Below are 11726 nucleotides of genomic sequence, written 5' to 3' on the forward strand. Positions count from 1 at the left end.
ATATATATATATATATATATATATATATATATATATATATATATACATACACATGGTCAGCAAAGTATTTCAACTATCTTAGGCCAACTGTGTAAAACATGAAACCACCTTTTGTCAGCCAAGACAAAAGTTTGCTATCGCTTGGTCATCCTGTGGAATTCTTAGAAGTTCAATTCTCAACCAAGGCCCAAGATTTATACTCGGTCGAAAGATGTAGGCTTACTTTCTCAATTTTCCCACAAGAACAACAAGATATGCTATGTTCAAAGTTGCACGTTTTAAGGTGATACAACAAGTGCAGAAATACATTTGAAAGTGCAGAGTGTAGTACCACTTACTCAAATCGAGCTAACTTTTGATAAAAGTCAAGGTCTTCCGACAACAAGCAACATGGTGCACTATCTATACAAAAAAAAAAAAAAAAAAAAAAAAAAAAAAGGCTGCCCTGTAACATAGGAGACAAGTAATAGCTGAACCGGGCCTGAGCATTTATGATAAAACAGAGGAAGGATGAAGATCAAAATAGATATAGTGATAGTAATTCTGCAACTTGAAGAAGCACGGTTCACCATATAGGTTTAGCGTGCATTTCGTGAGCCCTATCATGGGTAATGACTTAAATTCTAAAGTTCAATGAGGAATAAGCCATAAGAGCATAGCAGTTGTCACATTCTAAGACTGCTCGAATAAGGCCATGGTAAAGAATTTCGTAAAGGTGATAATTGCCATAAAACCTCAACCGAGAACCAACCCAGTATGCAACTACTTCAGGTACCGGGCTCAAGCTTATAAAATTTAATTCTCTTTTTTCTTATACTTTTCATTTAGATTTTAAACTCAGGCAAAGTATAATTAAACTATCATACAGGCAACTGATGTCCAATTCTCCATATTGAACCATAAATTTGAGAAGGAAATTGAAGGTAGCATGAAAGAATCAAGACCAGGAAGTGTACATGAAGCACCTATTCCAGTAATGGATAGCTATAGTTCCTTTTTTTTTTTTTGAGAAATGGATAGCTTGCTACCGCTTCATTCATCTGGAAGATGAACAAAGCTACAAAGTGAGGCAACCAGGCCTCATCGAAGCGAGTACCAATCTCATAAAAGCCCCGCAAACCTCATTCACAGTTTGTTTCACTCCAGATCATGCAAAATTAAAGAAAAACAATCCAATTAAATGCTAAACTATAAATCATTCCAGCCAAACGAAAGCAAATATTACTATCCAAGTCAATCCTCAGCGTGCAGCAAAAATCACATCAAGGGAGGAGCACAAATTTACCTTAATCCTCTAATCGTCCTCGCCGCTTTCGTCGCTGAAGTAGCTAACTCGCTTCTCCTTCTTCGTCTTCTTCCCCAACCCCTGATCATCCCCAAACTCCTCCCTCCCCCTCGCCCTCTCATCCGCTCCCCTCGTGTCCACCACCGACGCCCAATTGTCGTCCTCGAAGCCCTCCTCCCCCTCCCCGCCCTCCGACGACGCCCCATCCTCTCCTCCTTCGCCTTCGCCGCCGCCGCCGCCGCCGCGCCCGTGAGACCCCCTCCGCCCCCGCTTGGGCGCGGGGCGCTCCCTGGCGCCGAGCTGGTTGCGGGGGCACTCGTAGGAGAGGTGGCCCCCCTCGCCGCACTCGTAGCAGCGGGACTTGTCGCGGTAGACGCGGCGGCGGATGAACTCGGCGGCGCGGCCGTTGTCGGAGGCGATGGAGGCGGAGAGGGTGCGGCCGTTGAGGACCTTGCCGTGCATGGCGGCGGCGGCTGCGGCGGCGTCGCGGCGGGAGACGAAGAGGACGAAGGCGACCCCGCGGCTGCGGCGCGAGGCGCGGTCCTTGAGGACGGTGACGCGGGCGACCTTGCCGAAGGTGGAGAAGATGGTGTGGAGGTCGGAGTTGGTGAGACTGTAGTCGAGGTTCGACACGTACACCGTCGACTTCGACGGGGCGAGCCCCCCCGATCCCCCCTTCGATCTCGACGACGCGGCGGCGGAGGACGAGGAGGAAGGGGTCGGGTAGCGGTAGACGAAGTCGTCTTCTTCCTCGTCATCGTCGTCGTCGATTCCCCTTCCCCGGTGAGCCATTGTGTCCCTTCGCTCTCTCCGCCCTTCGTTGTCGACTTTATCGATTGAGTGGCCCGGAGCATTAGCCCAAGCGTGAACAAGTAGGCCGGGCCTGGGTCGAGCCAGACTGGATTGGGCCCATGGGCCAGATGAATCCAGGTCTATAATCTACTGTAAATACAGGCCCGACCCACCCTCACTCAAATTCCCTACTCTGTCCATTGTCTTCTTCCATCCGCCTCGAAGCAGGGTTCATTGTCCGAAGCGGAACCCTAAATCAAATGGACGATGATAGGTGATCTCTTCTTCCTAACCCTTTTTTTTTTTTTTTTTTTTTTTTTTTTTTTTTTTTTTTTTTTTTTTTTTTTTTTTTTTTTTTTGGAAAAAGATTTTTTTCTTATTTATTTTGCTTCTTTTTTTTTTTTTTGGGAAACGTAGAGCGATTTAACAGAGACTAGGGCGCGAGGTGTTTTTTTTTTTTTTTTTTTTTTCTTCTGTTCGGATTTTCGATTTGAAATTGTAAGGCTAGTTCGTCACATGAGGAGAGATGGGGATCTCGTTTCTCTTTTTCTTTTTTTTTTTATAGTAAAATTTTGTTGGTGAATGTAATGTGCACTTAATACATGCTAACAGGAAAAGCCCAAAGAATAAATCACCAGATCCTGAAATTTAATTTCCGCTTCAATTTTGAATTTAGTGTTTATGTTTGGTAATTTGACGTATATATAGTTTAGAAGGATAAAATTCTTATATCTTCTGACTTTGGTGATTTTATTTTACTGTAATAGGATCTTCAATTATAGTGCTATAGTTTTGTGTTTCTTTCAGATTGAATTCTCCTAGCTCATCTGCTGTTACACTTGAGGTTTTAGGCCACCGACTACACATAGCTCAGGTAAAATGTGTTGACCAATTTTTCAGATTTAGCTGCAACTTTTTAAGTTGTGTAGAAGTTTCTGCGAACCATTTTATTGATAAATCCTTCCTAGAGATTCTTATTTCCTATTTCATTGAGTTATTAGTCTCCTTATGTTGTGTTATACTGACAGGATCCGAACTCCAAGCATCTCGGCACTACTGTTTGGGATGCGTCAATGGTATTTGTGAAATATCTGGTGAGAACTTAAAATACGTTATTGGTTCTTTTCATGTGGTATTTCTTTATACTCAAAGTAACAACAGTATGGTGGCCATCATACTAACAGAGAATCAATGTGAGATAAGAAAGAGAGAGTATGACTCCTATTAAGAGTATAAAGTACAGCAGAGGTGTTGTTATATAGACAGTTTTAGCATATGAGATGAGGTGAGACGAAACTGAAGATATTTAAATTTATGGTGCATACCGCTCTAATAAGATAATGCAATGCTCCCAGTTGAAAATTGTCTCTTAAATCATTGAAATCTGCTGACCTGCTACTCTTAAAGCCTTTCTGGTAATGATGTTTTTATGCAGCCCTTGGTACTAGTAGTAGCTACTCTTTAGGCATTGGGTCATATTTGTGCAAGTTTTCATGGTTTATCTTTTCTATGTTATGAAATTCAGCGGTTACCCTCTTAGATATTCTTTCCCTCTTTCATCCATTATTTGTATGAAATGTTTGAGGTTCAGATGAAGTATTGGACCTTAGTTTTGCTCTTTCTATATGTTGAAATCTTATTATCATCATGATGTTGTAGCTATATCTTATGTAATTTATCCTTCTTATCTATCTTGATAATAGGAAAAGAATTGCAGAAAAGGGAGGTTTAGCCCATCTAAATTGAAAGGAAAACGTGTGATTGAATTAGGGGCAGGTTGTGGTTTAGCTGGGCTTGGTAAGTTTCTTGCACCAGAATCAAAATATTACCAAGTATGAGAAATAGCTGAATTTGTCTACATCTTTATGTTTTTTTAACTTCAGAAAGTAATATCTTTTTGCTACTTGCTCTTTAGGAATGGCCCTACTAGGATGTGATGTAATTACGACAGACCAAGTTGAGGTTCTGCCGTTGCTTATGAGAAATGTGGAGCGTAATACTTCTTGGATTTTGCAGGCAAATTCAGATTCAGGTTCCCCCCCTTCTTTCTTAGATTATTCTCATGTAGGATAAATGCCAATTGCTCCTCTTTGGAATAAAATGGACTAAAATCATGAGACAAAAAAGAAAGTTTGGTTCTTCTTCCAAAATTACCAAATGAGTGCATTTTAGTATTCAGCAAATCTAGATATGATTCTGTTACTTGTTTATGTTTGAGTGAATTTCAAAAGGTGCAATCATGGCCTAAGCTTTTAGCACCACATTCACTAAAGCCACGTGTGCAGCAAATCTAACTCATTTTCTGATATTCTGATGATCCGAATCCCTCAATTTCTGATGATTCTCTTCATAATAGTGGTTGACTTTTCTTATGTAGCCAATCATTTTATGCAGCTCCTTTTGGCTCAATTTCGGTTGCGGAGCTGGACTGGGGAAATAAAGAGCACATTAAATCTGTTGGACCTCCATTTGATTACATTATTGGCACTGATGTTGTAAGTTCTCTGATTCTATATTTTTCATTTATTCGTAATACTTTTCTTATGTTGAAAATCAGACACCTTGACTTCATTTAGAGTAAAATATTGGTAGTCAATTTTAATGCTATTAGCTTCAGAAACAACCAGCTAAGCATTATACCCTTCAATGTAAAATTTCGATTTCATCCTTTCGGGTCTAACATAACTAAGATAGTACTCATGACGTTTTTTGGTTGAAGGTTTATTCAGAGCATTTACTGGAACCACTAATGCAGACAATTTTGGCATTATCGGGACCTAGAACATCAATACTGGTATTTGCAAATTTAAACCTTTTACCTTTTTGTTGCAAGGATTCAAATGGTCTGATGACATAACTATACTGACCATCTCGTAACCAGTTAGGTTATGAGATCCGTTCCACCACACTCCAAGAACAAATGATGCAGATAGTGGAACAATCTAATCTGATAGTGAAGAGCTATCCCGAAATCAAAGGTGTTACATCAAGCTTTATAAAATTATTACCTGATGCTTTCAAAGAATTACTATAAATTAGAAGATAAAAGAATCAGTGCTGACCGTATTGCATACTATAGTGCACGTAGGAATGATACTGCGAGAAATTAGATAAATACATCAAGTTAAATCTCTTCATGTCATTAAGTTACATTTGCTTAGACAACGAATGAACTTCTCAAATTCCTGATGAATAGTGATCCACAAATTGTGATGCAACATCCACCCACTTAAAATGCACGTACTCTATGGCCTATTTATTGACATTCTTTCAACTCATTTCCTGAAATTCTTTTACTGGAGTCAAACAAAGCTAATAGTGCAAAATCCAAAAAGGTTGCATCCCAACATTCAATATTCCTGTTGTGAGATATATTAAATTTAAACTGCTCAGTGGTTAGCAAATAAAAAGTAGAAAAAGAAACAATTTAAATTGAAAAATGAAAAAAATAAGCTAATAATAAAAGAAACCGGACAGAATGGTGTCTAATTTTCCCCCAAAAGCACACCCATTTTCTCAAATATTCTTGATTGGGCCAAAGCACGAATTGTCTTAGGATAGGTTCGGTTAGGCCTTATTAACAAACCAAAGCGTTCAATAACGTCCAAGGAATTAGCAAGCTGAACGAAAATCATCTCTCACGCACTAATATATAGCTCGCCCACAGCACAACTAGAGTTTCTCTCTCTCTCTCTCAATCTCTCTCTCCCTCTCGCGCGCGAGATCGGAAAACTAAGGTATCAACACCCAAGTATACAATCTATCTCACGATCGAACTCGTTAAAGCTCAACAGAAATGTGGAGACGACACATGTACTCCAAGCGAGGTATCAGAGTGGCGACCGCGGAAAAGAAGAGGGCAAGGAGACTCCGGCGACGGCAGAAAGCGAGAAGCGAAGCTACTGCCGCGAACCGCAATAGACAACGACGAAAGCCTGTCGGATCCGAAAAGAGAGAGCTCGACGATTGGCAAACTAGAAGATACAGCACTATGGTTGCAAAGCTGATGCAAGATATTAAGAGCACACGAAATCGTCGGCTATCTCTCTCTCTCTCGCAAATCTCAAACAAACTGTAGGGTAATTACATGGCAACGATCTCAAGCCATGCATATTTGATCTATCAGATGGTGTCTTCCCACATTAGCGCGAAGAAAGTGGAGGAATAGCCCTAAAGCAGCTAGAAGGAGATCCCTCAAGAAGACGAGCATTTGGACCACCCCAATCCCTTCTCCGCCGTCTCCTCCGCCCCTCCTCCCCGATTAGATGAGGAGGACGATGACGACAACGACGTCGATGGCTTCGATGGGTTCTAAGATACCCAGAGCCAATGCTGATCATGCACTGATGAATTTCCTACCATCATTTCAATGAGCAATTATCTGATGAAATTCAAGTATTAGCAAAAAAAAAAAAACCCTTGGGGGGATGTCAACGTACATCTTTGTAGCCGGAGATCGATAAAAAAAAAAAAAGCGTGCAGGCGGCCTTAATGCAGGATGGTGCCGCGCCGCAGCTCACATTCAGAAAAGAATCTAATAATTAAAATAAATCAAAAATTGAAAGAAACTAATGTTACCTCAAAAAAAAATAGTTTGTGGATATCTGCCACTGATTCTAATTACTTCTGGGCGAGATCAAGCCCAGCCCAACACAAAACCAATATCACCCGAATCAAATGGACCAACCGGCCCATTGTTGCATCCAGCCCATCAAGACCAGACACGTTCAGGATCAATTTTGAAAGCAGGATCGGACTTAGGTTCGGAGTAACATTACATCTTCCGAACCTCGCTCCCCCAAAAATGTACCCTTTTCGGTTCGATTTCCCCCCTTCTCTCTCTCTCTCATCCCTAAAAGTTATTGGAGTGCGAATACGTCATCAAAATTTCCCCAATTCCCTCGCTTACCACCTGACCACATCCGCTGAAAGCCTCTGCCGAATCGAGCAAAATCTCATGAGATCCTTGTATCGGATCATCGTAATTGGTCAGCAATGTTTGAAAACTTAAATTTTGATTGAAACTCTTCTAAAGCCACACGAGATTCGACGACTTTAAAAGGACTTTGAGCGACGCCATAGAAGTTGTAGATACTGGCAACATCCATTTAATTTTGCCTTGCCAAGTTGGTGCTTCGAGTGCTTCAAGGGCTAGGCAGAAGGTTACATTTCCTATTGTTTGAATAGTAATGCTAGATTGTCACACAATTGGGAAAAGGAAATTTGCGTCGGAAGACGATACCGCTGGCGGCAAAGCCGATTAAGAGGCTAAAAGGCTATCGGACATTCACGAATCACCGGGAGGAGGCTCCCAGAAGTCACGGCCAGGACGATGACAAAGAAAACACTAAGATCAGCGACCTTGAGAAGGCGCAAAGGAGCTACCTTGAGCTGATCAAGGTTCTCTGCATCCCTACATCTTCAATCATGCTAAAGTATAGTGCTTATATTGTTCACCATTCCCTGTTGCCTATAAGCAATTTGGTTTCGGTTGCAGGAAAATACCGCTCTCATGAAGCTTCTCGCGGAAAGAAAGTATGGGAAAAATCCCAAAGCATTAAAGCATTCATTCCATTTTGCGCTAGAACTGTGGGAGGTATGTATTGTATTTAACCGAGCATGAAAATTGGTACCCCAATACAATTGGTACCAAGCGGAACACGATTATTAACTCTTGCAACAGTAAGAATTCAAAGAAGGCAAGGCGTTTCTACAATCTTGAGCTACGGAACCCACGTGTTAGAGACGATACCAGAAAGCGAAACAACAGAATTGGCACCTCGCGCTTAAGCAAACACTCAGAAGTTAATGGTCCCTGTCAATAAACCTCCTAGCTGCATTTTTCAAGGGAATTCCTTTTTCCACTAGTGTAAAGTACTGAGTCTGAATCACTTTATCAGAAAGTGTAATGCAGGAACTCAACTTAGGGAAAGATAGAGTAAGTTCCTCTGTGACCTTCACAGCTGGATTGCTAATATATGTGATAAATGTAATTGTATACTCCCTAACCTCTCTAACTCAAAGTAGTACTCTCTCTCTACTCTCTGATCTCTACCTCACTCTCATAGTGTAGCTCTGTCGCGTTTGTGTATGTCTAAAACACCAAGATCCACAAGCAGCACGTACAATCGACATGATCTATTGGAATGAGGTAGCAAACATTCATTATGCTAAAAAAGGACTTGAAGAACCAGCTACCTAGACACTTGTGTAACTAAATATTAAAAGCGTCGTACTGTATATCAAGCTGAATCAAATCCCTGAGGTTTTCTCAAATTAATGCGACCTAATATCTAATTTTTTGTGCAGTCAAACAGGATTTAAGTGGTCGTTTAAATGTATCGACATCATTTAACGCAACACTTCTTTGATTACAGAGCTCTAGGCACCTATTATCAGAACATTAGGCCCCTCGACAGCAATAACATAAACATGACAATAGTAACAATAACATTAAAAAAGAACATCACGATTATAAATCTTGATAATAATTGAGATGAACGATCATCGGGTTACCAAATCTTAATAACTGGTGCAAACTCTTGTTCAACATCTAGCTTAACATGAACATCAAGGAGATCTTTGTTAATGCAGTAAGAGCGTCAGAGCATTATTAGGGCTTGGTCCTATGTTCCCTTGACTTTATGTACCTTTCCCACCTCCGTTGAATCAATAAAAATACTGAAGTGCCATAAATATGGAGCTGAACCAGTTAGCTGATGAGGCAGAGCTCATAAACATGGGACAACAAGCAACTGGCAAGTTTTGTCAAGACAGAAGTGCCTTACATTTGAAGACTCAAGTTAACACGATAGTTGTTTAAAACAAAAGGAGGTGCAGATATTAAAATTAGGCGCTCACTCTGTCACTGTCTCTCTCTCCCTGGAAAGCATGAAAAATACAAGAACGTCTCAGGTAACACTTAGCACATTTTATTTGAACAAGGTGAACAGACAACCCTCTGATGATTTTTTTGCGTCTCCTTTGAATAAAAGTAAAAATGTTTAGGCAAAACTAGCAAATTTGGTTGCAGTTACAATAAACTACCCAGGCATCTTTCATTAGCTTTCTTCACACATCATATACATAGCTCTTTATTGTAGCCCAGTGTTTGATACAATCGACATTAAGGTATAGGAGCGACAGAAATTAATTGGCTGATGCTGAAGCAGGCGCATCTCATATAGTACTGATAGCAAGTACTTCAATCCAGACAGGAATTGCATTTGCAACGAAACTTTCATATCTAACTTCCTAGATCCTTGACTGCATTGTGCACTCTATACAGACATACAAAGGTCTGCTGCTTGCTATAATTTTTTTCAGCTGAGTAGTTCCTCAATGCTTTACTTGTAGGAGAGAAGCACCCTATTTTCAATTCACAGATACTTGCCATTGTAACACTAAATGGCCATAACCCAGTCAAGAACAAGCACTCTCAGAGAAGAAGTTAAAATTGGAAGCATAATCGAAGGAAAGTCACCATTCATGCCCGTCACTCAAGGTAAAGTGCCTGTAAACACATTCTAAGATTCTTTCCATATAGTAATTGAATTAGAGTACATAAATTCACCAAAGAAATAAGTAATTTCAAACAGGAAGTCCCATTGAGAAGCAGGTCCAGCACTGATGAAATCTGGCAGACATGTGAATACTATGGCACCACAAGGTAGCTACTTTAACATGGAGGATGCCATAATTGTCCACATTGCTCAATTTAATTGTTGTCGAGTAACTTAAATGAAGGAAGAAGCTATAAGTGAAATTGTTGAGATAATAACATATGCTACCAAGGACATCCTAATCCTCAGAAAATAAAAAAAGTGTTAGTCTCAACGTATATTCATCTTACAAAACTGCATCTTCTACGGTCGCATACATCAAACTTCAAATTCACACAAGTGCACATGTTGATAGATAACTATAAACGTTATATATGAAAAACACCATGGCTTCAGCTCAGTATGTATGGTCGAAAGGAAATACAGCGCAAGTCTTGATAAATATGTTACATGAACAGAAAGTCTTGAAGCAAGCGTAAGCATCGAGCAAATTGAAATCCGAATCATAACGAGGCGATGGACAGAATCGCTCAAGATAGAGGACACCAAGGTTTAATCTAGCTCTCTTTTCGTGGAGCCTCTGCGAAAAGATAAGCAGACTCAGCTGGAATATGTCAAGCTCACTCCAGTTCAAATACAATCATCGAGCAGAGCAAAGAATAAAAATCTAAAAGCGACGAGCCGAATGCAGTCCACAAAATTACTTGATTTTAGGGGCACATCGGAGATCTTTATCTAGCAAGACCTAATTAGTCTTACGCAGGGTCCAATAGCCAATTATGATTAGGATTCATGCTCGTGTTACAAGGAATTTACTATGTCTCTGAAAAAGAAAATGCGGCGATGTTTGTGCATATTTAGAGATGGTCTTCAACCTGCACTGCAGTTTCTGAATGGAATCCTTCTAATGCGGTGCGACAACCTTATGAGCATGGCATTGTCAGTTCATGTAGGCTTGTGTACTAGTTCCACTGAGTGCTTGGCTCTTTGAATAGAGTTCGAAAGAGAACCTGGTTCATATTGTAGAGTATCGGTTGGCGTCAAAGCTAGACTATTGGGGTCGATGCAGCTTGAAGTCATATATACTAACTCATTTATCACAGTACCAAAACATGAGGTACTGCCGAATTACTCATATAGCAGTCTGTAAATTGTAAGAGTTCGAAATGTACGGAATACAAAATGGGAGTGTCAGGTTCTTGACACCAATCAAAAGATTTCTTTGATCAAAATGCCTACAATCTTAGCCTGTTCGATATGAATGAACATCATAAACTAGAAACCTCATAAAGCAGCCGAAACATTGGAAAAAACCGCAAGTCTACGAGCTAGAGTTCATTCGTATACATCAAAAGATCGGATCCCATCACAGCCACCCTCTCGCAAAATCAATCTTTCAAGCGTATTTTGGGCGATAACCTAAGTAACATGGAAAGTTGACAACCTTGTCATTCAACAGAAAACAGGCCCTTGCGAAATGATAAAAACCATGAGAAAGACAAGTGCAAAGCAACAAGCATTATACTAAAATGACAAGTGCTCAAGCTCTAAATGAACCGTTATTTCCTGCTAAACCAAATAATAACAAAGGTCAAGAAATATCTGTATGTCATAACCGAACTTCAGAAAATTACAATTTCAAAAATAGCTTTCATCGAAAAACTATTATGTTGTCTCCTTTGCAGCCAAGATACAGAGCCCTACCTCTAAAATGAACATTGTAAACTTTGTCCTAAGCTTTGTATCCTCTTAACTTAATGAGCACCTAAACCTGCTAAGCTGACGACATCTTGTATTGACAAGTGCTAACCGTCTGTGCTTAACTATCACTTGACTCATGCATCAAAACCTTTCAAAACGATAAGAGCTATCAGCCAAAGGCCACCATTTAAAGATCCGATAAACTATCATCAATCCATACGAATATTAGGAATCCAGTATAACCGAGATTCGAACTAATGAATAAAAAACTTGCAGTAATTTTATGATTTACAACTAACGATGAACTTGGCATATTCAAGACTCAATCTGAGCTCACTGATTTCATCAAACTATTCCTGGAAAAAAACCATGCATTACCTTACCAA

The 11726-nt window shown here is 40.2% G+C and overlaps 2 protein-coding genes across 6 annotated transcripts; one reads left to right on the plus strand and one right to left on the minus strand.

Moving 5' to 3' along the window:
• Positions 893-2144, minus strand: LOC109710444 (U11/U12 small nuclear ribonucleoprotein 31 kDa protein-like). Its single transcript, XM_020233004.1, has one exon. The coding sequence runs from the start codon at positions 2075-2077 to the stop codon at positions 1295-1297; it is 783 nt and encodes a 260-aa protein (XP_020088593.1). The 5' UTR covers positions 2078-2144; the 3' UTR covers positions 893-1294.
• LOC109710446 (protein N-lysine methyltransferase METTL21A-like) lies at positions 2246-4991 on the plus strand. Of its 5 annotated transcripts, none has more exons than XM_020233007.1 (8): positions 2246-2351; positions 2885-2951; positions 3106-3171; positions 3781-3874; positions 3993-4109; positions 4455-4572; positions 4797-4871; positions 4959-4991. In XM_020233007.1, exons 1-7 carry the CDS (start codon positions 2338-2340, stop codon positions 4825-4827), a joined length of 507 nt encoding a protein of 168 aa, XP_020088596.1. In that variant the 5' UTR covers positions 2246-2337; the 3' UTR covers positions 4828-4871; positions 4959-4991. The 5 variants fall into 5 exon arrangements, with proteins under 5 accessions (XP_020088596.1, XP_020088597.1, XP_020088594.1 ...); XM_020233008.1 differs by having other exon boundaries at positions 4963-4985; XM_020233005.1 differs by having other exon boundaries at positions 4807-4871; positions 4959-4985.

Source organism: Ananas comosus, linkage group 5 (assembly GCF_001540865.1).
Source record: "Ananas comosus cultivar F153 linkage group 5, ASM154086v1, whole genome shotgun sequence".
Classification (NCBI taxonomy): Eukaryota; Viridiplantae; Streptophyta; class Magnoliopsida; order Poales; family Bromeliaceae; genus Ananas; species Ananas comosus.